At 51.6% G+C, this 25,889-nt stretch overlaps 1 protein-coding gene across 1 annotated transcript; it reads left to right on the forward strand.

Moving 5' to 3' along the window:
- Nucleotides 1–17,159, forward strand: LOC148436334 (di-N-acetylchitobiase-like). Its single transcript, XM_088465030.1, has 7 exons — nucleotides 1–207; nucleotides 8,887–9,025; nucleotides 9,208–9,416; nucleotides 11,325–11,496; nucleotides 14,404–14,501; nucleotides 15,132–15,293; nucleotides 16,714–17,159. The coding sequence occupies exons 1-7, from the start codon at nucleotides 79–81 to the stop codon at nucleotides 16,897–16,899; spliced, it is 1,095 nt and encodes a 364-aa protein (XP_088321156.1). The 5' UTR covers nucleotides 1–78; the 3' UTR covers nucleotides 16,900–17,159.
- The last annotated feature ends 8,730 nt before the right edge of the window (nucleotides 17,160–25,889 follow it).

Genomic DNA, 25,889 nt, shown 5'->3' on the forward strand with positions numbered 1-25,889 from the left:
CATAGCTCCTCCCCCTCCAATAACCCCTCCTCCCCGGCAGGAACTGTGCAGTCTCCTGGCCGCCGCTGTGCAGGGAGGATGGGGGTGTGTGACGGCGGCTGCTGGGTCCTAAGTCTCCTCCTCGTCATCTCTGTGTGTTCTGCTGCCCCCTGTCCCTGCTCAGACCCCGCTCTCTGTCAGCCCATCACAGAGACCCGGGACCCCGAGGTACAGGCTGGGTGTCACTGTGTGTATGTGTGTGAGGCACAGGCTGGGTGTCACTGTGTATGTGTGTGAGGCACAGGCTGGGTGTCACTGTGTATGTGTGTGAGGCACAGGCTGGGTGTCACTGTGTGTGTGTGTGTGAGGCACAGGCTGGGTGTCACTGTGTGTATGTGTGTGAGGCACAGGCTGGGTGTCACTGTGTGTGTGTGTGTGAGGTACAGGCTGGGTGTCACTGTGTGTGTGTGAGGCACAGGCTGGGTGTCACTGTGTATGTGTGTGAGGCACAGGCTGGGTGTCACTGTGTGTGTGTGTGAGGCACAGGCTGGGTGTCACTGTGTATGTGTGTGAGGCACAGGCTGGGTGTCACTGTGTGTATGTGTGTGAGGCACAGGCTGGGTGTCACTGTGTGTGTGTGTGAGGTACAGGCTGGGTGTCACTGTGTGTGTGTGAGGCACAGGCTGGGTGTCACTGTGTATGTGTGTGAGGCACAGGCTGGGTGTCACTGTGTGTGTGTGTGAGGTACAGGCTGGGTGTCACTGTGTGTATGTGTGTGAGGCACAGGCTGGGTGTCACTGTGTGTATGTGTGTGAGGCACAGGCTGGGTGTCACTGTGTGTGTGTGTGAGGTACAGGCTGGGTGTCACTGTGTGTGTGTGAGGCACAGGCTGGGTGTCACTGTGTATGTGTGTGAGGCACAGGCTGGGTGTCACTGTGTGTGTGTGTGGCACAGGCTGGGTGTCACTGTGTATGTGTGTGTGGTACAGGCTGGGTGTCACTGTGTGTGTGTGTGGCACAGGCTGGGTGTCACTGTGTATGTGTGTGTGGTACAGGCTGGGTGTCACTGTGTGTGTGTGAGGTACAGGCTGGGTGTCACTGTGTGTGTGTGTGTGGTACAGGCTGGGTGTCACTGTGTGTGTGTGTGAGGCACAGGCTGGGGGTCACTGTGTATGCGTGTGAGGTACAGGCTGGGTGTCACTGTGTGTGTGTGTGAGGTACAGGCTGGGTGTCACTGTGTGTATGTGTGTGAGGCACAGGCTGGGTGTCACTGTGTGTATGTGTGTGAGGCACAGGCTGGGTGTCACTGTGTGTGTGTGTGAGGTACAGGCTGGGTGTCACTGTGTGTGTGTGAGGCACAGGCTGGGTGTCACTGTGTATGTGTGTGAGGCACAGGCTGGGGGTCACTGTGTATGCGTGTGAGGTACAGGCTGGGGGTCACTGTGTATGCGTGTGAGGTACAGGCTGGGTGTCACTGTGTGTTTGTATGTGTGTGAGGCACAGGCTGGGGGTCACTGTGTATGCGTGTGAGGTACAGGCTGGGGGTCACTGTGTATGCGTGTGAGGTACAGGCTGGGTGTCACTGTGTGTTTGTATGTGTGTGAGGCACAGGCTGGGTGTCACTGTGTATGCGTGTGAGGTACAGGCTGGGTGTCAATGTGTATGTGTGTGAGGCACAGGTTGGGTGTCACTGTGTATGTGTGTGAGGCATAGGCTGGGTGTCAATGTGTATGTGTGTGAGGCACAGGTTGGGTGTCACTGTGTGTGTGTGGCACAGGCCGGATGTAACCTGCATTTATGATGGAGTCATGGGGCCTGAGTCGGGGTTGTACGCAGCCCTATGGGGCCTGAGTCGGGGTTGTACGCAGCCCTATGGGGCCTGAGTCGGGGTTGTACGCAGCCCTATGGGGCCTGAGTCGGGGTTGTACGCAGCCCTATGGGGCCTGAGTCGGGGTTGTACGCAGCCCTATGGGGCCTGAGTCAGGGTTGTATGCAGCTCTATGGGGCCTGAGTCAGGGTTGCACGCTGCCCTGCAGCCCTATGGGGCCTGAGTCGGGGTTGTACGCAGCCCTATGGGGCCTGAGTCGGGGTTGTACGCAGCCCTATGGGGCCTGAGTCCTGAGTCGGGGTTGTACGCAGCTCTGTGGGGCCTGAGTCCGGGTTGTACGCAGCTCTGTGGGGCCTGAGTCAGGGTTGCACGCTGCCCTGCAGCCCTATGGGGCCTGAGTCGGGGTTGTACGCAGCCCTATGGGGCCTGAGTCGGGGTTGTACGCAGCCCTATGGGGCCTGAGTCCTGAGTCGGGGTTGTACGCAGCCCTATGGGGCCTGAGTCGGGGTTGTACGCAGCCCTATGGGGCCTGAGTCGGGGTTGTACGCAGCCCTATGGGGCCTGAGTCGGGGTTGTACGCAGCCCTATGGGGCCTGAGTCGGGGTTGTACGCAGCTCTATGGGGCCTGAGTCCGGGTTGTACGCAGCCCTATGGGGCCTGAGTCGGGGTTGTACGCAGCCCTATGGGGCCTGAGTCGGGGTTGTACGCAGCCCTGTGGGGCCTGAGTCCGGGTTGTAGGCAGCCCTGTGGGGCCTGAGTCCGGGTTGTAGGCAGCCCTGTGGGGCCTGAGTCCGGGTTGTAGGCAGCCCTGTGGGGCCTGAGTCGGGGTTGTAGGCAGCCCTGTGGGGCCTGAGTCGGGGTTGTAGGCAGCCCTGTGGGGCCTGAGTCGGGGTTGTAGGCAGCCCTGTGGGGCCTGAGTCGGGGTTGTAGGCAGCCCTGTGGGGCCTGAGTCGGGGTTGTAGGCAGCCCTGTGGGGCCTGAGTCGGGGTTGTAGGCAGCCCTGTGGGGCCTGAGTCGGGGTTGTAGGCAGCCCTGTGGGGCCTGAGTCGGGGTTGTAGGCAGCCCTGTGGGGCCTGAGTCGGGGTTGTAGGCAGCCCTGTGGGGCCTGAGTCGGGGTTGTAGGCAGCCCTGTGGGGCCTGAGTCGGGGTTGTAGGCAGCCCTGTGGGGCCTGAGTCGGGGTTGTAGGCAGCCCTGTGGGGCCTGAGTCGGGGTTGTAGGCAGCCCTGTGGGGCCTGAGTCGGGGTTGTAGGCAGCCCTGTGGGGCCTGAGTCGGGGTTGTAGGCAGCCCTGTGGGGCCTGAGTCGGGGTTGTAGGCAGCCCTGTGGGGCCTGAGTCGGGGTTGTAGGCAGCCCTGTGGGGCCTGAGTCGGGGTTGTAGGCAGCCCTGTGGGGCCTGAGTCGGGGTTGTAGGCAGCCCTGTGGGGCCTGAGTCGGGGTTGTAGGCAGCCCTGTGGGGCCTGAGTCGGGGTTGTAGGCAGCCCTGTGGGGCCTGAGTCGGGGTTGTAGGCAGCCCTGTGGGGCCTGAGTCGGGGTTGTAGGCAGCCCTGTGGGGCCTGAGTCGGGGTTGTAGGCAGCCCTGTGGGGCCTGAGTCGGGGTTGTAGGCAGCCCTGTGGGGCCTGAGTCGGGGTTGTAGGCAGCCCTGTGGGGCCTGAGTCGGGGTTGTAGGCAGCCCTGTGGGGCCTGAGTCGGGGTTGTAGGCAGCCCTGTGGGGCCTGAGTCGGGGTTGTAGGCAGCCCTGTGGGGCCTGAGTCGGGGTTGTAGGCAGCCCTGTGGGGCCTGAGTCGGGGTTGTAGGCAGCCCTGTGGGGCCTGAGTCGGGGTTGTAGGCAGCCCTGTGGGGCCTGAGTCGGGGTTGTACGCAGCCCTGTGGGGCCTGAGTCGGGGTTGTACGCAGCCCTGTGGGGCCTGAGTCGGGGTTGTACGCAGCCCTGTGGGGCCTGAGTCGGGGTTGTACGCAGCCCTGTGGGGCCTGAGTCGGGGTTGTACGCAGCCCTGTGGGGCCTGAGTCGGGGTTGTACGCAGCCCTGTGGGGCCTGAGTCGGGGTTGTACGCAGCTCTGTGGGGCCTGAGTCCGGGTTGTACGCAGCCCTCTGGGGCCTGAGTCAGGGTTGTACGCTAAGCCAATGTTTTTGTAAATGGAGCAGTTTTTTGGCCTCTGCGTCATGGTACATTACCGTAGTCTTTATTTGCAAGTTGACGGGAAAGCAGGGAGCGTTTGGGGGAGGCAACGGGTAGTGTCGGCTGAAAACTCAGGCGTGTCTCTACCATGTGGGGGCGTCTCACATCCTGTACGCAGGAAACATGGCTCCGGCGTCTGTTATGGCGGCCATTCTGAGTGACCATAGACTTACTCCAGCAGTGGATGTTTGCATGGTCTGTGTGCAATGCTGGTATGTGTATGAATCCTGCCACTCGCCCACAGTATGTCGCACTTAGAAGCTGAGTATCAGAGGCTGTAAAGGGTTTCATAGCGTCACACTGGAAGATGCCCATCTGAGCATTAGAAACCATTCTGCTCCGTGTGTGCCTCATTTCTAGGCTAAAGTAGCAGCTGCTGGATCCCCCTTTTCCTAATCTCTTTGCTGCACCCATAGAAGGGCTCCGGCTGCCCCTTGTAACAGAATCTGGGTCAGATGGGGACAACTTTATCAGGTCTGTGGTGGGGAATTGTTGGTGCTGCCTCATTAGAGAGGAGAATTCATCCTCCAACACTCTGGGGTCAGTCTTATGAGGTGCGAGGTGCGAGTTACTATTTTCATTTCGAGTTATTCATTTTGCATCCAATTAGCAACTCGGACTGATCAGTCAGACTGAATTCACAACTTTCCACTCGCACCTCTCTGAGGGTGAGAGATGGAAAGGAAAATCTTTATTTTAAGGTTAAAGTGTCATGACACACTGCTTGGACCCCCCCCCCCCCCCCCCTCCCTAATGACTAATTAGGCAATCGGAAGTTTCCAATCAACTTAATTAGTCCAAATTATTACATGCCATTTTTGGGGGGTAAAAAAAATTAAAAAATCACACCAAAATCAACTTTTTTGTTTAGTTTAGGCACCAGACATTTAATTACGATAATTTTTACGTTAAAAAATAATTGTTTTTATAAAAAAAAATTAACTTTATCAAGATGCCCTCAAAGTACCCCAAAATCATCCTTTTTCCTACTTTTTTTGCATTTTTCATTTAATTCGTTTGAGATTAAATGAAAAAAGTTTTTTTTTTTTTTTATATATATATAATTTTCATGCATTTAAAAAAAAAAAAAAACACAAATCAGCCATTTACCACCATTTAAAAACCTACAGTACCTTCCTAATGCCCACAAACATCCGTCTATACGGTCCTGCTAAAGAAATTATCTATTTTGGGGGGTCCAGGATGGTCTCCCCACATTTTCATGCACTCATTTGGCAGTCAGTTCGCACCCCTCCGCTGCGAGTAGTGAGAATAGGCATTTTTATTGGATTGGAGAATTCTCGGGAGCGCGCTTGGCTGCAAAGTCTGCGAGTTTCAATAAACTTGCCATTCGCACCTAATTGGATTGAGGGTCTCATTCAGACCTGCTCGTAAGCGCTGTACGCTCGCAAGCGGGCGGATGTTACCCAAATGCGCATGCGCACGACGGAGGCTGCTCATCCATCGTGTGCATGCGCGAGTCCCGGCGAGCGACGGGGAAGCCGTCGCTCGGGGTCTCGCCCCAAAGGGGGCATGCTGTCGATGGTGATTGACAGCACGCCCCCTTTGGTGGGCGTGCCGGGGGCCAGCTGTGGTCACCCACAGCTATGCGAGCGGCCAGGAGGCCGCTCCAATTTTAGGTAGGCCGGCCCTGATTCAGAGCGAGCGCTCTGGTCAGAGTGTCCAGCTCTGAATCAGGCCCTGAGCCCTATGATGGGCGTCCTCTCCGCCCCTCTCTGGTCGCAGATAACCTGCAGGGTAGCGTTGTGTGCTTCCCATACTATAGATGGGGAGGATGTCAGCAGTAGCTGTAGCGTGTTCTATTGCTAACGCAATCTCTTGTTATAACGTCTCATTGAGGCACCAGGTAGGAGGGCGTTGTAGCAGGTGGGGAACGGTCTGCCCCAATTCTATCACTGCATGGTCGGCCCAAGTGACGGAAGAGACCTAAACCCCGCGGGTATTGTGTTCATCCATTCTATAATAATATAATCAGTGTGTGTAGACAGACCATGTGGGGCGGAATAATGAGTATAATCCTTGGCTACACGCTGTGCATTATAAAGGCCATGCATACTTGGAGTGTCAGTGGGCGATACTGCAGGTTGTTCTGAGCTGCACCTGTTGGGTCAGTTCCTCTCCTAGGTGCTGCTCTATCCCTTCCCCTCCCAGAGGAGACCTTTATCAGTGTGCTATACCCTCCCTAAACCAAAGAACTCAAGCATGGCCTCCATTCTCTGCAAAGCCTGAGCCTCTGATGAATGAACCCCGGTGCCTATCCACTAGATGATTGAATGATATCGATATCGTTCGATAATCGTTTGCAGATTGTTTAAAAAATTGGTCTTGACATCTATCATCGTGCAAACATGCTGGTCAGCGGTAACGCCAGGTTCAGCATGTTTGCAGATGATTGATTGTGCCTACACTGAACGACTGCTCGTACAGTGTAGGCCAGTGGTACCCAAACTGTGCACCGCGGCACCCTGGGGTGCCTCGGGACACTTGCAGGGGTGCCTCAGGTTGGTGGTCCAGCACCAAGTCAAATTATTTATTGTCAATGTGATGTGAATATGTGGACAAACAGAAATTCACACCTGTCCCCACCACATAACTGACCCTAAGGATGACCGGTAAGCACAATTTACTTCAATTTACTAATTTACTACATCTTATTCTGAAGTTCTCAATAACAAACTTATAGATTAGGGGGTGCCGTGAAAACAATGCTGATACTCTAAGGCGCCGTGATTCCAAAAACGTTTGAGAACCACTGGTGTAGGCACATCACAGACTAAGGACTGCACGATTACAGTGTCTTGTGCCTGTCTTCTAGTGGATGGGCAGCATTAGTCCTGCTCACAGAACAATGGGCCTTATTCAGAGCCGCTCGCTGTGAATCAGAGCCGGGCTTTTTTTTTTTTGGAGCTGCCTCTTGGCCACTCGCATAGCTGTGGGTAACTACCCACAGCTATAGCGAGCGGCCATGATGATGGTCGCGATGGTTAAGACCATTGCGACCATCGGGCTTGCGACGAGACCCTTGTGGTAGGGTCTCATTCATCGCAAGCCCCAGAGAGCTTTCGGCTCTAACAGAGCCGGAAGCTCTCCACTGACATCACTCGTGATGTCAGTGGGGCTGCCCCCAAACGGCAGGCATTCTCATGGGAATGCCTCCGTTTGGGCAGCCACCCCCCGGCCCGCCCACCAAAGGGGGCGAGCTGTCACTCAACATCGACAGCTCGTCCCCTTTGGTGCGAGACCCGGAGCGACGGATTGCCCGTCGCTAGCCGGCTCTCGTGTATGCGCATGATGGAACCGGCTCCGTCGTGCGCATGCGCTGTGGGCCACCATCGACCTGGTTGCGAGCGCTCAGCGCTTGCAACCTTGTCTGAATCAGGCCCAATGTTCTGAACCATGTCTGTGCCTCCAGGCTACAAATTATCAACCTAACCTGTGCAAACAATAGTAGCTCCAAAAAAGCATGTTTGCAAGGACGGAATTGTGCTGGATCACCCCCTGTGTCTCTGCAGTGTCAATGGGAAGGCATAAAAAAAAAAATAATAATAATAATAAACATTTTTGGAGAATATATTTTTTTTCCCCACTAGAATTCCCACCTAGGAGGTATTTACACCCCAACATTAGGGCCCCCCGTGATTGCCAGCCCAGGGGCATGTTTATGTACCCTGTGGATAGATTGGCCCCGTCAGATCTGGGGACTTAATCACATCAAATAACTGGCCACTTAATTGTCACCTTTTGTTCCTGGCGTACATATTACATTGCGTAAGTGTCATATTTTTCTATCCTGTTCATTTATGGCTGTATCTGATCTTTGTATGTTACTTATTCTGTTTGTTTTTAAATCCTTTTGTACTTACCTGGTTATATTACACCTAACATTTAATAAGTTGTGTCCTAAATTGACCCTGATCATTTTGTTATAAACATGACTGCATTAACTCTTTGCGTGCTTGGACAGGATCTGTGTTAACCCTTTGAATGCTGGTGCATTTTAACTGTTAATGAACAAAGGGGGTCAGTCAGACCTACTCGCGAGCGGCAGTCCGCTCGCAAGTGGGTCGATGGTCCCCACTGCGCATGTGCACGACGGAGGGAGCTCCGTCGTGCGCATGCGCGAGACCCGGCGAGCGAAGGACTTTCCATCGCTCGGGGTCTCGCACCAAAGGGGGCGTGCTGTCGATGTTGATTGACAGCACGCCCCCTTTGGTGGGCGTTCCGGGGGCGTGCCTGCCAGACGGAGGCGTTCCTATGGGAACGCCTACCGTCTGAAGCCGGCCCCACTGACATCACTAGTGATGTCAGTGGGAGTGATTTTGGCTCTGATAGAGCCAAAATCACTCCTGGCCTTGCGGTTGAGAAACCCGACCGCAGGGTTTCTCTCGCAAGTCCGATGGTCGCGATGGTCACCATCTTGTTGGACGCTCGTATATGCTGTGGGTGGTGACCCACAGCTATACGAGCGTCCAGGAGGACGCTCCATTTTAATGGAGGTGGGCCCTGATTCAGAGCGAGCGCTCTGGTCAGAGCGTCTGGCTCTGAATCAGGGCCAAAGTGCACAGTGTGTATCGGTAGGTACATTTGTGTACGTGTCCTGGGGTCATACTGCCCTCCTTTAGTAGGTTGTGGGAGCCATAGGCGTGTGTGGATGTGAGAAAACGGCCTCGGGGTGCCCCAGCCAATCTGTTACCTGTGTGAGTGCTGAATCCTGTCTCGCTCCTTACGGCGAGCTTCCACGTCACAGACTCTGTGCTTGCGGCCTTTTGTGACATCAGTGTTCCAAGGAGGAAAATAGAGTTGTCCCATTGTGTACTATTACATATAACCTACAATCTGATGCCGGGGGACTGACGATCACTGTGACGTTGTTGTTTCCAGGTCTACGTGTTTTATGTCGGAGGTAAAACCTGGAAGAACTATGACTGGTCCATGGTCACCACAGTCGCGTTGTTTGCGCCGTATGATCCGGAGCTCATGTGCTACGCTCACTCCAGAGGCGCCAGATTAGTCCTGAAGGGTAAGTGTGCCTCGCTGGCGTGACCTAGAGGACACGTTACAATGAGAGATCGCTGTGTGATAGTATAAATGCAGCCTCTCAGTTTGCTAACATTGCATCAGCTGCAGATTACCTGCCCCCAGTGCCTGTAAGCGGAAGGTGCGTTTTTATGTAGCCTAAATCTTTTGACTCTGGTGTTTCAGGTGATGTCCGTCTGACCGATATTGTGGATACACAGAATAGATCTGCGTGGGTCAGTCAGAAGGTGAATTTGGCAAAGAGTCAGTACTTGGATGGAATTAATTTGGACATAGAACAGTCCGTGCTCCCATATACTGCAGAGTATTACGCCCTGACGGCTTTGGTGCAGGAAACTACTGACGCTTTCCATAGGGAAATCCCCGGATCTCAGGTGAGACACAATCTCCGTATAGCTTCATGTCACACGTCACAGGTGTAAGACGTATTGTCTGTACTTAGTACCTGTTTCAGGTCTGGACGCTAGTGTGTGGCTGAACGCAGTTTTCCGATTGTCAGAAAACTGTACATGCGCAGGACACATTCTACGTATGTGCAATCTCGCTCACAGATCCCCCCCCCAAGCCGCAGATTGAGTGACATGGTGCGGCGTTTGGGGGCCTACCTGGCCAGCGTTCACGGAAATGGGGGGCATGTTATCCTGAATTTCCTGGCCTCGCAGGCTGATGGCCGGAGTAAGCTGAAGCTTACTAAAAGGGGGCACTGCTGCCGCCATCGTGACCGGTCGCAGTGTTGATCCGAGGGGCAGTGTCTACGGACGCTGCACTCAGATCACTGGGAGGCATCTGCTTCCTATAGTCTTCTCCTGCAGTTATTTAATATTATATATGGACGGTATTACTCACCAGTTTCCTTGCGGCTGTACAATACCGTCCAGACCTGATTCGGGACCTTAGTACAGCAGGAGAAATGTTTCATACAAAAGGCACAAACCTGTAACTCTCCTTCTAATATAATAAAATTCCCCATTAATGACCTTTTATTGCATTCCTTCTTACACAACTCTTGTAGGAACAAATATCATTGTGCATTGAGCACATTCTCAGCTCCCAGTATTCAGATATGGTTCCGCTGTGTGAAGGGGTCTGACCTGGTTTGGAAGAGTGTTTCATATCCCGGGTCGGAGACGGGATTTTGGTGGAAAAGGGGTAATAGTAACAAGGTTATTGACAATGGGAAATACGTGTGACCATCACATGGTGTGACCCGGTACAGAGCCCTGTTCTGTTCTCCCAACTACAGTTCAGTTTTACGGAATAATAATTCACATTTTGTGGACATTGGCCCTCATTCAGAGCCGGACGCTCTGAGCAGAGCGCACGCTCTGAATGAGGGCCGCCCTCCATAAAAATGGGAGCGTCCTCCTGGACGCTCGTATAGCTATGGGTCACCACCCACAGCCTATACGAGCGTGCAGTTTGTTGGCCGCGATGGTCGTGACCATCGCGACCATCGAAACTGCGAGCCGGCGCCTGCGGTTGAGGTTTTCAACCGCAAGGCCCGGAGTGATTTTGGCTCTATCAGAGCCAAAATCACTCCCACTGACGTCACTAGTGATGTCAGTGGGCCGGCTTCTGACGGGAGGCGTTCCCTTGGGAACGCCCCCGTCAGGGAGGCACGCCCCCGGCACGCCCACCAAAGGGGGCGTGCTGTCAATCAACATCGACAGCACGCCCCCTTTGATCAGACACAACGAGCGAAGGACTTTCCTTCGCTCGTCGCGTCTGGCGCATGCGCACGACGGAGCTCCCTCCGTCGTGCGCATGCTCAGTGCAGACCTTCGACCCACTTGCGAGCGGACAGCCGCTTGCGAGTGGGTCTCAATCAGGGCCATTGTTTTAAAATAACTGAGTGTCTGAGACCATAAGGAGCTACAGTCACTCTGCATTGCTGTAAGCACTGGTTATTCTCTATAGTAGGGTGCTCCTAACAAATCTATTATAATCTGATCTGAGTACACCTAAGGGTATAATTACTAAGCAGCAGGTTTTTAAGCCACAGGATCTAAGTCTGTAATAATAAATGTAAAACACGACTGGTTTTTCATTTAATATCATTGACAATTGGCGGCTTTGAATAGCTGCCGCTTAGTAAATATTCCCCGTAGACCTGTCAGACTGCGGGGGTTCTGTGGTGTCGGCTCCTTCCACCAGGTACCAAGTGCTTTGCTCTCATTGTATTATTACAGGTACCTGTGCTGAATGCATTGTAAGGTCTCTGGTAATATTAGATGATCTTATAGACTGACGTTCTCATGAATCCCGCCCTGCACCACGTCTAGGTCACCTTTGATGTTGCGTGGTCTCCCCACTGCATCGACCTTCGTTGCTATAACTACACCGGTATTGCCGAGCTGTGCGACTTCCTGTTTGTTATGTCCTATGACGAACAGTCTCAGATCTGGACAGAATGTATCGCTGGAGCAAACGCACCGTTCAACAAAACCATAACTGGTCAGTTTACAAAGCGTCATTGGTTTTTACCAGTTTTAAAAGCGATGGTGTTTACAAATCTCCATTACCTGCAATTCAGAAACACAGCGTCAAATTCTGATTGGTTGCTAAGGGTTACTTATTTTTCTGTACTATCCTTTATATATTCTCTTGTTGTGCTTGTCTCCTTCATCTGTACCCCCTACCCATCCCGGTGATCACGGTGGCAATGGCATACGACTGTCCTCTGGTTGCACCTCCGATGTTATACCCCTGAACACTCCTTGAAGATCGCACTATGGCCCTCATTCAGAGCCGGACGCTCTGAGCAGAGCGCTCGCTCTGAATGAGGGCCGTCCTCCATAAAAATGGAGCGTCCTCCTGGACGCTCGTATAGCTGTGGGTCACCACCCACAGCACATACGAGCGTGCAGGATAATGGTTGCGATGGTCTTGACCATCGCGACCATCGCCAGTGCGACCAGCAGCCTGTGGTCGGGTTTTTCGACCACAAGCCCTGGAGTGATTTTGGCTCTATCAGAGCCAAAATCACTCCCACTGACATCACTAGTGATGTCATTGGGCCGGCTTCTGACGGTAAGCGTTCCCTTGGGAACGCCCCCGTCTGGGAGGCACGCCCACCAAAGGGGGCGTGCTGTCAATCAACATCGACAGCACGCCCCCTTTGATCAGACACAACGAGCGAAGGAAAGTCCTTCGCTCGTCGCGTCTCGCGCATGCGCACGACGGAGCTCCCTCCGTCGTGCGCATGCTCAGTGCACACCATCGACCCACTTGCGAGCGGACAGCCGCTCGCGAGTGGGTCTGAATCAGGCCCTATATCCCTTCTTTCCCCTCATCCTAACTGCTCACATTGGGCCTCATTTATCAATGATTGGTAACTCGCTGTGTATGATAAATGGGGAATCGGTATGTATGACCACCGGACGGGGGGCCGGCAGTAGAAATCCCGACACCGGCAGCCCGATGCGCGAAGATCCCAACAGCCAAGGTAAGTATCCTAACTCTCCCCTTTACCCCCCCCCCCCAACCCTGCCCCCCCTTAGGGGTGCCTAACCCTAAGCTCCCTCCCCCTGTACCTAACCCTATCCCCCCCCTCCCCGCACACTAAACCTAACCCCCCGGGGGGGTGCCTAACCTTCCCCCAGGGGTGTCTAACCCTAACTCCCCCCTTCCCCCCCCCCCCCCCAACCCTGACCCTCCCTTAGGGGTGCCTAACCCTAAGCTCCCTCCCCCCCTAGTGCCTAACCCTATTCCCCCCTCCCGGCACACTAAACCTAACCCTCTGGGGGGGGGGGCCTAACCCTAACCTTCCCCCAGGGGTGCCTAACACGAACCCCCCCCTTCCCCTAGCCTAAACCTAACCCCTCTCTACTGCGGCTAGGAGGTCCCGACTCCTGGCTTACCTTCATTCGGTATGCCGGGCGTAGGGATTTTGGCGGGTGGGTAATGATAAGTGTCGGGATTTTGACGCCTATCATTAGTCCCATGCCGGGATTTGACAGTCAGGAAGCCGGCAGTCGGCATTTCGACCGAAGGCTTCCTGTCTACATACCGATAAGTGGTGCTCCAGCCAGTCAGCTCCTTACTGTCACTTTCCCAACAGATGACCGTTGGGAGCTGATTGGCTGGAGCACCGTTGTCATAGGCAATGATCTTTACATCTCGTTACATATGATAAAACTCGTTGATTAATGAGGCCCTTTCTTTTTTTTATCCTACATGTCTGACTCTCTGCCATCTCCACCTGAATGTCCCAACACCTACTTCATATGAGCTGACGATCTTCCCATTAGCTGATCAGCCTCACAGGGGACAAGACCCTTCCCTGTCCCCCAACCCACCGCCTCTGCGTCATCATTCACTCGGCTCCACCTGGCATCCAGTCACTCTCCCGGCCCCATAATAAAGCAGTCATTAAATCGCCAGGAAAGGGGGGGATATACTTTAACACTAAAGATCAGATCACTTCTAATAAAGTAGTAAATATTTATAATCCAAAAAGCAACGAGCCCATGAGATCTCAATGCAGCCACACACACAGGGAATTGGATAAAAAACCTATAGGACTCAATATTTAATAACCACCATTGTCCTATGGTCTCCACCTACCCCTGCGTCTGTTTAGTCGGTAAGATTTCATGAGCAGGGCCCTCACCACTGTACGTCTCATGTCTACCCATCTTGTAGATGTTTGAGTTCTTCCCCGGCTAAATCACCGCTGCAAGTTTGAGGACCTCATTCAGAGGCGGTCGCACGGAGCGATTGGTCGTAGCGAGCGATTGTTTTTTTTCAACTGCGCATGCGTGTACATGGCAGTGCGCGTGCGCAAGCCTGTCTTTCCGACCGCAATCCTCTTGCTCGTTAGTCAGTACGAGGTCGTAGCTGTGATTGACATTTCGTGCCGTCTGTGGGTGGTAACGGGAAGGTGCTTGTGAACGGGGGTGTGGTGGTGCGCACGCAGGCGTGGTTGACCTTTAAAAAGGGCGTTTTAAGGGCGTGCATATATTACTGAGCAAGTCATCACACACGTCATCTCGTTGCAATAACGACGCTACTGCTCGCAGAGCTAAGGGTAGCCCAGGGTCTACCTTAAGCATTGCGAGTGCAGGCGATGGTTTCTGCCTCAACCGATGTCTGTAGGCAATTAACAATGTAACAGGTGTTAATCGTGCTGACGTAGGTTGCCGCCTGCGACCGACTCTGAATTAGGCCGTAGAGATAGGGGTGTGCTTTCATTGTTGTGGGTGTTTCCGCGCTTACGATGTGCGTTGCGATTGAGCGCTCGTTTTGCATATTCTCGATCACTTTGGGTACGACCGATCGCCCCGAGCGACCACCTTTGAATGAGGTCCTGAGTCCTCACATTTCTTCTGTCATTATTTTACAAACATCTTTATTTTCCAGGTTATGAGCAGTTTATTAATTCTGGAATCCATCCTAAAAAGATGGTAATGGGTGTCCCCTGGTACGGCTACGACTACACCTGTCTCCAGTTGTCAGAGGTAATGTTACCCCCACAAATAAGTGTGTACACACATTGGTACCTGTGCCCTGGGGTCTCCTCCGGCTGTGTCCATCGCGGGAGATGTATTAGTGTAATCCCCCCTGGGGTGTCTGCAGCCATATACACCGGGAGCAGAGGCCATTACTGCCACACAAACCCCCCCTCCATAATCCGTGTCTAGGTAGAAGCACGATCACATAGTATCACACAGTAACCACATGGTGCAAGTTGGGGCTGTCTACATTTGTATAACAATACAACTGGGTCCGAGAGACCCCTCAATACACCATGGTAGTGGCTAGGTCATTTGGGAAAGTGAGGTTTGGGGCATTTGTCAGTCACAGAAGAACAACCTTATCTTTTGGTGCCATATGTAGATATATGTATATATATATATATGGTTGAAGATAGTACTGAAACGTTCTATTGATCCTTTGGTTTCTGCTTGATTTATTGAGAGGGGAGTGCTGCACCTTCATGCTTCTATATATATATATATATATATATATATATATATATATTCTCTATCTCTGACTCTAATCAGACACCTGTTGCATTATTTTAGAAGTGCATGTTTCCATTCTCTGTTTCTGTTGGACTAACGACTTCTCCATGATATTCCCTCCAGGCTAACCAGTGCACACTGGAGAAGAAGCCGTTCCGAGGGGCTGAGTGCAGTGACGCAGTGGGACGCCAGGTGCCGTACCGTACGATTGTGACGCAGGTCAACGGTTCGATCTCTGGGAGATTATGGGACGATGATCAGAGAGCCCCTTTTTATCATTACAAGGTTACTGGCACTTTGTTTGTGTTACGTTTACTTTGGAAGAAGTTTTTTCCTTTTTAAACATACGGTAAAACAACTTTTGCAGACAAGATAAATAAAGTGATGAGGGCAAAAAGGAACGTCTCCATACACTGCGACGGCAAATCCTTACGGTCCAGTTATAAACCATTAATGCCAGCCAGGATTGGACATTTAGGGCCATATTCAATTAGAACATAAAAGTCTGTTTCCGCTATACTTTTTCGCCGATGACGTCGTTTTCGCCGATTTCATTAGTCTCCGTATTCAATTTCAACATCTTTTTGCCGGTGCGAAAACACAATGCAAGTAATAGGCGAAAAAGTTTTGCCTATGAATAACCAGCGGAAAAAAGTGAGGAACTGGGGTTTTGGGGTGCAGAGATGCGGAAGCCACCCTGTAACCTTTGTACACCCCCCTTGATCCAAATTGTGTAAAAAAGGCAAAAAAATACACAAAGGACACCCCCAAAAGAGCACTTTGAAAAAATGGGTGAAAAAAAATCAAAGTGGGGGTACAAATTCAAAAACTAGCAAAATAACCTTTGGGGGGTCTGGATGTATGGGGGGAGGTGTATTTTTGGATTGCAGGTGTTTGCTGAAAGTGCGTTTTTGGCGCTTTTTAATGCTTGACTTTAGCAACATTAAAATATGCTTGCACCCATTTTCATGTACCCCAAATTTGATGGGAATACTTATTTCCCCCCCAAAAGTTGCAAAATGCTATTCTTCACCACTTGTTGACAGACGCTAATTAGCTCCTATTGAGACCATTTAAACCCCCCAAATACCTTTAGCAGGGCTATTCGGGGGTACCCATAGTGATCCCCCATGTCAGACCATTTTTTGGGGGTGTCAGGCTGATGTCCCCAAAACTGACAACTTCTCGACCCATTTCAGTTTCGCCGGGTCCCGTTTTCGCCGATTTGGAATTGAATACGGAGATAAGCGGAGACCAGCTCGATACTTTTTCGCACCCAAAACCAGCGATGACGGCAAAGTCTGGTGACGCACTTTTCGCTTCTAATTGAATATGGCCCATAACATGTTGTGATCTCAGAGAAGGAGAAAATCCAAAAACGACATGCACTTAAATATGCAACTGAAATAAAACTGGCATTAAATATACTTAAATACAGTGAACCCGACAGCACCCTGTCTCTATATATAATATACTATGGGGTAGATTTACTAAGCCGTCAGGGTTGTTTACCATTTACTCCATTTGGCCCAGATGCGATCGGATGTGAGCGTAGCATTCCTGCCTGAATAAACAATGGTCTCCTGGTTACATTTACTAGAGACAACCGGTTAGTGGTAAATTGTAACTACTGTATCCTATAATCACTGCGAGTCTTCTGGATATTACTTTCTAAAGTTAAATACATGATAAATTCTTCCAACAGGACTCAAAAGGGAGAATCCATCAGGTCTGGTACGACGACCCGGAGAGCATTACTCTGAAGGCGGCTTATATCAAGAAACTTGGACTTCGGGGGATCGGTATGTGGAATGGAGACCTCTTGGATTACTCCAATGACACTATAGCCCAGCAGCAAACCAAAGACATGTGGGAGGCATTGCTGCCATAACTGCTGTCTAGGTGCCGCGTGTGCGGCTGTGATGGCGAGACGCCAGCCTAGGTGAGCGCGCCGGGTAGTGTAAGGATACTCTGAGCTGGCATTTGTACTCGGGAGTCTTCCCTCCAAGCTTGGTGCTCACAGGCCTGTGCTGTGCAACACGGAAACTGAATTATCATGAGCAAGATTATGTTCTATGGGTGGTAGTTTTATTTGTATCTCATATATAGTTATATTGCGTTTTTTCATCATTATACAATAAAATCTGCGAATGTAACAACACTCATAAGTACATAGCGTTCGTGTGTGTGTGTGTGTGTGTGTGTGTGTGTATATATATATATATCACACGGACTGGTATCCTGATTGCACAATATGACAACTACATTAATACAGCATGGCAGCCATTACAATGGTATAGGCTCCATACTAGATATGTAGAGACAGGTAATTTATAGTAGCTTCATTCTGTCTCTATGTAATGCATGCTGGTAGTGTTTTTTTGTTGTATGCAAGGATTCTATAGGGGTGTACCTTCTCCTGTAGCCGGGGATGCACCAGTCTTATATGGCAGAGTACCGGGGATGCACCAGTCCTGCTGCTGGATCCAGTGAAGTGGCAGACTACCGGGAATGCACCAGTCCTGCTGCGGGATCCAGTGAAGTGGCAGACTACCCGGGATGCACCAGTCCTGCTGCGGTATCCAGTGAAGTGGCGGACTACCGGGGATGCACCAGTCCTGCTGCGGGATCCAGTGAAGTGGAAGACTACCGGGGATGCACCAGTCCTGCTGCGGGAACCAGTGAATGGCAGACTACCGGGGATGCACCAGTCCTGCTGCGGGATCCAGTGACGTGGCAGACTACCGGGGATGCACCAGTCCTGCTGCGGGATCCAGTGAAGTGGCAGACTACCAGGGATGCACCAGTCCTGCTGCTGTGTGATCCAGTGAATGGCAGACTAACGGGGATGCACCTGCCATGCTGCGTGATCCAGTGAATATTGGATCAATTCTGGTAGAGAGGATTCGGGAGTATGTCCTGTGCACGGCACAAGGTCTTTTGCCCGCCAATTGGGCAGACTGGGCCTATCCAGGAACTGAACCACAGATTTCCAGATCCCAGGACAGTAATCCCTATGAGACAATTCGTCACAGTACATCCTCCAATCTCCCTGCTGCAACCCCACCTCCCCCACCATCCGCACCTCCTGGCCACCCCATCTTGTGCTCTTTCAGCCCCACCACGGGTGATGAGGTCCACTCCCTCATCTTGTCCTCTACCCCTTCCACCTGCGCCCTTCACCCCCTCCCTTCTCGCCTTCTATGCTCCCTCTCCTCCACCGCCTGCTCCCACCTTGCTCACTTTTCAACTTATCTCTCTCCACCGGCATCTTTCCCTCATTATTCAAACATGCTTTTGTCTCGCACATTCTTAAAAAACCCAACCTCAACCCGTCCTCACCTGCCAATTACCGCCCTATCTCTCTTCTCCCTTTTGCCTCCAAACTACTTGAGCGGCTTGTCTACAGCCGCATCACCAGCTATCTCTTTGACAACTCCATCCTTGATCCTCTCCAATCTGGCTTTCGCCAACGTCACTCCATTGAAACTGCCCTGGCCAAATTCACCAATGACCTGCTTGTAGCCAAATCCAGGGGTCAATTCTCTCTGTTCATCCTCCTGGACCTCTCTGCAACCTTCGACACTGTGGATCATCCTCTTCTCCTCCGCACCCTTCAGACCTTTGGCATCTCTAACACCGTCCATGCCTGGTTCTCTTCTTGCCTCACCAACCGCTCCTTTTCTGTGTCTGCCTCTGGCTCCACCTCCCCCCCTTCCCATTGGTGTCCCGCAGGGTTCTGTCCTGGGCCCACTGCTCTTCTCCCTGTACACTTCTAAACTAGGAGAACTCATCAGCTCCTTTGGCCTCCAATACCACCTCTATGCCGATGACACGCAACTAAACCTCTCCTCTCCTGAACTCTCCCCTTCTCTCCTCTCTCAGGTATCCAGCTACCTGTCCGCCATCTCTGCCTGGATGTCCAAGCGCTCTCTGAAGCTCAACATGGATAAAACCGAACTCATCATCTTTCCCCCTAATAGAGCCTCCACTCCAACCAATCTTGCTATCACTGTTGACAACACAATCATCTCCCCTGTCCCCCAACTTCGCTGCTTGGGTGTCACCCTTGACTCCACCCTCTCCTTCACACCCCACATTCAATCTCTGGCTCAATCCTGTCGGTTCCAGCTACGCAACATCGCTCATATTAGGCCTTCTCCCAGAATGCTACCAAACTGAATATTCATTCACTAATAATTTCTTGGCTTGACTACTGCAACCTTCTCCTTACTGGCCTCCCACATTGCCATCTTGCCCCCCTCCAGTCTGTTCTCAATGCTGTAGCTAGAATTATCTTCCTCTCCCGCCATTCCACTTCTGCTGCTCCCCTCTGCCAAAACCTGCACTGGCTCCCATTCCCCTACAGAATCCTCTTCAAACTCCTCACCTTCACATACAAGGTCCTCTCTAACTCTACTGCTCCACCCTCATCTCCTTACATACTCCCTCCCGCTCACTCCGGTCTGCCAATGACTGTTACCTCTCCTCCACCCTGGTTACTTCATCTCATGCTCGTATCCAAGATTTTGCTTGTGCAGCCCCCTTCTCTGGAATGAGCTCGCTCGCTCGATCAGGCTCTCCCCGACCTTGCAGAGCTTCAAATGTGCAGTGAAAACCCTCCTGTTCATCAAAGCATACCCTTCCACCACATAACCGTATAACCAAGTGTCTGTCCCTCCTGCCTCAGCCATCGCCACCATGCCTACTTCCTGCACTCAGGCACCCCTCTACACACTCATGCCTCATGTCATCTGTCCGTCTCCCCTCTCCCCTAGATTGTAAGCTCCTAGGAGCAGGGTCCTCCTCTCCACTGTCTCACAGCCTTCTTCTCTAGCACTTCTATAACAGCCTCCACCTTCAGAGGTGTACTGTGTATGGAGAATTGTGTTGCTAATTGTTACTTGTGCTCTGTTTATAAGTTGGTTACTGTATTGTAATGTTCTGTGTACCCTTATAGTTTGGGGACCTTCTTGTATACAGTCTGGATAGTACGGACTCCATATTTTTTTTTATTCAGTCTAGTTGCAGGTTCTGTGGGGTAAAAAGACCTGATCCTATGAGACTTGAGCTGCATGTGATTTAAAGTTCTCAACGGGAGGATGGAAATGTTCCTAAACCGTCAGGACTGGTGCGGCCTCCAGCGCAATAATGAATCTCTTTCGTGGGTGTCTGGTTTTTTAATTTCAATAAAGAAGATAAAAGTATTTACGGAGTTAGAGGACTCCAGATGCGCGTTCTCAGATGGCGATTCTTCAGGTGATTGATGAAAATATTTCTCATGCAGAATCTGGAGCAATTGAATAAACCTCTAAATAAATTGGAATCTGAGAAAGTGATCATCTTATTAATATATAAGTATAAGTCTTTGGGTGTAACCATTTCTGCCTCAGCAGTAGTGCCTACGCAATATCCCTATTTCGAAGAGAACCTCTTATATCCTATTTTTTGGAACAAATAAAAATGTTTATAGAATATTTTTAAAGTACAATTTTTACAAAGACCGTGGTAAATTCTTATAACGCAGGTCAGTGCAAGAAGAGAAGGCATTTTCTTTTCCAATTCATTTTACCAGAAATATAATGAAGAGATGAAGGGGAAATCTACCTATCGGTGGGTTTGCCGGGGTTCAGAAACTGATGGCGGGTTCTAAGCCCTAATACAGCATTTACAACCTTCTAAAAAGAACATTCCACCAATCCCAATCACCACACATAGCACTGTTTGTTTAAACTAAAATAATAATTTATTTTTTTTATATTTCGTGGCATCCACTAAAATTCTTAACTAGCCCTAAGCATTTAAACTTCAGCTGGTAATGGAGTACTAGGCTTGACCAGTCAGAGTTGGTTTAACCATATCTGGGATATTGGCTGTGCTTTATACCAACCCACCTGCCAAAGGCATGTAACCTAATTGGGCGGGATTAGGTTTAGTACATCTAGGATTTGTATACTTTTAATGGGGTAAAATCTGTTGTGTGGTTTGTTGGCGGTATAGTAGCAGTTTAGTAAATCAGTAGGATGTAATCCTGCAGGTAAAACACAGAATTCCATCGCATCGTACATTTCCCCTGAATTAATACTCTGTAAAGTACATCCGTGTGTAGCATGGTCAGAGCATTATCAGTAAGGGGTCACGTTGCATACAGCGGGGGGGATGGCTAATACATAGGTCCCCTTCTTGTGAGATGATTCGGCTTTCAGAACATATCAGACGATACCTGTTTTCTCATCTGAAATGGAATATGTCACATTACTTGATTTCAAATATAAGCAAGAAGAGTTCCACTCCGGCGCGGTCAGTGTTCCTCGTATTGATGAAATATATAATCAGTCTCTTACTTTTTGTAGTAAGTTTATCAAAAATATTCCTTTATAATGTCAAAAGTTCTGTTCCAGAGAGATGATTCTTTCTTTCACCTTTTTTTTGGACTATGCCATAAAGCAGGATTCCTTCTTAAACAAGACGACAAGATATCATAGCGCAATATTGTTTGATATACAACAACACAAGTTTAATAGAGAAATCAAACTCACATTTGGTTAAAAAACATAAACATATCGCATCACACCAAAATGCATGCACACTATGGGGTTACAAAAAGACCTGGATACCAGCGAGCCTCAAGATGGTAACGGCAACAGGTTGGGGGGTTTCTGGACACCCACCCGCTCCTTGCTCTGTCCACTGGTGCCACAGTCCAAAACTCCCAGATCTTGCCCGCTCAACGCGTTTCGGACTGTATTGTCCTTCGTCAGAAGCGTAGTGGTGAGATTACCTAACAGGGTGTAAATACCCTCCTTCATGGTCACTTTACCTCCCACGCACTGCCGTTATTCCCGCTCTTTCAGGGACCGGAAGTAACACACAAACAGCAGGAGACAACTTCCGGCTCTGGTGCGTTCCTTTCACCGGAAGTAATCATCTCCATGCGCCCTACTCCATCCTGGCGCCGTGACGTACTTCCGGCGACCGGCGGATGTCTCCTATGGTGGTGTCCAATAAACGGGACGCAACACTGGCATCCTATGTGATCCCGGTAATGTGTTCCAAAGCCCGGAAGTAGTCCATTTCATAGGCTAAATATTGCCAAGTCCCGGACAAAAGTGCATCGCATATGATAAAGAGGAAAAATACATATATATAAAGAACATGTATATAAAAGAGGAAATACAACAGTAAAAACACAAAGCATAATAAAATTATAAAATGTCGATAGACTAATAATTCAATTGGTAATAAATAATTAAAATTTACAAGTTAAAAACATATTAAGGTGGGATTACTAAAATAGGCACTAAGACATATGTCTTAACTAATGGCTGTAAATATGCATCAACCACAGCAGAAAGATTTGAGGTGATGCTGTTCAGAGATGATGGGTCTTCCCGGAGGGTGGAGGGGGTCCTCATGGATTTTTGGTAAAGTATATTTCTACTTCAGGGTCCATAGGGTATCCACAGGATACCTTGGGGTATAGGTGTGACGTCAGTCGCTGGGCACCATAGAGTTAAGCTTTTCAGCCTCCCAGGATGCACTAGGGTCCCCCTCCTATACCCCGCCCCCGAGCCAAGGCACCTCAGTTTAGTTTGGTGCCCGGCCGGCGTCGGGTGCACCTGTCGGAGTGGGGGCTAGAAGAGCCCCTGAAGCTTTCTTCAGTGCAGCTGTGGCTGCACATCTGGATGTACAGCATGGACAGTCAGTCCTGACGTCCATGCTGTCTTCCCTACACCCCCGCCGGTACCAGAACGCCGGTACCGATCCGGGGATGCTGGTGAGCATCTGGGGTCACAGCTAGCGGTGACCCCAGATGTTCCGGACCATGGCCGGATCCAAGGGGGACAAAGGTAAGCAGCGGGGTCCCGCGGTGGGTCCCCGCTGGTCACATGGTCCTAAGTCCCCAGGCAGGGGGCTCCCTGGGGACTGGCTGCAGCGTGGAGCCAGGCGACCAACCTGCGCTTTCCACTACCCCCTGGGACAGCGGACCGCAGCAGTGCGGTAGCGCTGCGGCGTCCCAGGGGTTAAATGCATGCCAGGGGAGCGCGCCTTCCCTGTCTCACAGCCGGCGCCTCCCCCGCTGCACACAGCCCTCTCTGCATGCTGCCGACTGGTCCTGTGGCAGCGCTCCTCCCCCAGGCCAGCCTCCTCTCTGCTCCTCGGCGGCCATCTTCTCCAGAACGCATGGTGAACGCTGCTGGAAGCGCTGGACGGAAGCATCGTGGTCTGGGTCCCCCCGCATACCTCTCCTCCGCTGTGGCTCAGGTCTGTGTATGCAGCGCTGTGTCCTACCAGGCCCTGTGTCTGTGTAGTTGAGTGATCAGCGCTGTTAGTGCAGGAATTGTTATTTCTCTGCATTGTATGTGACTGTGCTAGCGCTGCCTGTAACTTTTCTTCTCTAAACTGTCAGCTTTATTACTGTCCCTGTTCTTTCTGCTAAAGCCCTTGCGGTGCGGTGCTGCAGGGTGGTCTCTCGCCTATTGAATACTTAATTGGTGAGAGTGGTCACATACGTGGTGCCATCATGTCTGAAAGTGATTTTCCCCTCCGGCTACAGTGTACCACGTGCAAAGTACCGTTAGCGGAGGGGGAGGGTAGCGCGGAGGGCCTTTGCCGGCAGTGTTTGTCCATGGCGCGGCCTATTACGGTTACAGCACCGGTACAGGAGCCGCCCTGGGCTTGTTTCGCTCAGGCGTTAACAGCTTTAGTGGGCCAGTTAGCTCCGCAGCCCGCGTTTACTCCGATGGGTTTGTCCCAGCAGTCTGTGGTGTCGTCACCCATGCAGGGGTTCCCACGACAATTGGTGGTACCCCACAGTCTCCCTATTTCCCCGCTCCCGGGTTCTCAGGAGCCAGCGTGGGTTAACTCCCTGACGAGTTCTGTACAGCACTTGTCGGATGTGTTGCAAGGGGAGTCTGTGATGCGGCCTCATAAAAGGCCGGTGGCGTCTCTGTCCGCTCCTTATGAGGATGACGAAGGGACGTCTGATGATGGGGAGATTCTGGATCCTTACGATCAGGAACCTCTCCATACTAAGGACGCTGATGCTAAGTCCAAAGTATATATTCCTGGACTTATTCGGGCGGTCCGCACAGCCTTGGTGATTGAGGACGAAGTTCCCCCAGCGGCTAAATCTAAGTATGCCTTTTTCAAAGATGTGAAGGGCGATGCCACAGTCTTTCCTCTTTCGGGTCAGTTGGTGGACCATTTAGAGGAGGCATGGAAACAGCCTGGCAAGCGATACCAGCCGCAGAGACGCATGGCGGTGGCTTATCCGTTCGCGGATAATTATTTTGCTAAGTGGAAATCCCCTCCACAGGTGGATTCTCACGTGACCCGTCTTGTCCGTAGTGCCACATTGCCGATGCCATCCATGTCCTCCCTTAAGGATGCTACGGACTGCAAGGTAGAAATCTGCCTGAAGTCCGCTTATTCCCTTGCAGGGGGGGCAGCACGGCCGGCTACGGCCATTTGCTGGGTTGCCAGAGCGATGGAGCGCTGGGCGGATTCATTAGAGGTTTCTTTTGAATCCGACTGTCCGGCCGAACAGGCGGAGTTGATTGGCAATCTCCGTGATTCGGCCACCTACATCAACGAGGCGGCTCTAGACATTAGTACTCTGGTGTCTAGAATTTCTTCAGCAGCGGTAGCTGCTCGTCGCACCTTGTGGCTGCGATCCTGGAAGGCGGACGCAGATTCCAAGAAAGGTCTGGAAGCGTTGCCGTTTACCGGAGAAGTTCTCTTCGGTCCGGATCTGGATAAGATTGTGGCCACGCTGGCGGCAGCCAAATCTGCTTGTCTCCCGTCGGCCGCTGCTCCTTCTGGTTCTGGACCATCGTCCTTTCGGTCATCTAGGGCCCAGGGCAGGCCCAAACCACAGTCGTTTCCTCGACAGGCTGGCCCTAAGAAATCGGTCAAGCCCCGGAAGCAGGCATGGAGTACCAGACGTCCGGCCCCCAAGCCAGATGACAAGCCTGCGGCCTGACGGTCCGGGCCTCCCTTTGGGGGATCCCAGGGTGGGAGGCCGCCTGCTACAGTTCGCCCAGTGTTGGTCGACCACTACGACAGACACTTGGGTTCTGGAGGTGGTTTCCCATGGATACGCCCTCTCCTTCCGGCACAGACCCCCGGCTCGCTTCTTCACCACGGGTCTACCATCAGACCGGAACAAGGCTACGGAGCTGCGGAAGGTATTGCACACTATGCTCCAGGCTGGAGTTATAGTGCCTGTTCCATTCTCCCAGAGGGGCCAGGGTTTCTATTCAAATCTATTTTTGGTACAGAAACCCAATGGGTCATATCGTCCGATTCTCAACCTCAAAGTACTCAACAGGTCTTTGCGGGTCCCGAAGTTTCGGATGGAGACCCTACGGTCCATCATTCTGGCGCTGGAACCTGGGGACTACATGGTGTCATTGGACATACAGGACGCTTACCTGCATGTCCCTATTCTTTTGCGCCATCAACAGTTCCTCAGGTTTGCAATCCGCAGCGACCACTTCCAGTTTCGGGCGTTACCTTTTGGCCTGGCAACAGCACCACGTGTTTTCACCAAGGTGATGGCGGTCATGGTGGCTTCTCTGCGGCTGCAGGGAGTCCGCATGTTGCCGTATTTGGACAACCTGTTATTGGTGGCAGGATCTCCAGAGCTCCTGTTACGCCACTTGGACCTGACCATTGCACTGCTGCAACGGCACGGCTGGCTAATCAACTGGCAGAAGTCCACTCTAATCCCGTCTCGGAGGATTCTGCATCTTGGAGCCTTATTGGACTCGGGACAGCAAAGGATCTTCGTGACGGAGGACAAGATCTCTGCTTTACAGTCAAGGGTGCGCAGTTGCCTGCACAGCCGCCGGGTGTCCTTACACTCGGCGATGAGGT

Source organism: Taudactylus pleione, unplaced genomic scaffold (genome assembly GCF_031769625.1).
Source record: "Taudactylus pleione unplaced genomic scaffold, aTauple2 ptg001807l, whole genome shotgun sequence".
Lineage (NCBI taxonomy): Eukaryota > Metazoa > Chordata > Amphibia > Anura > Myobatrachidae > Taudactylus > Taudactylus pleione.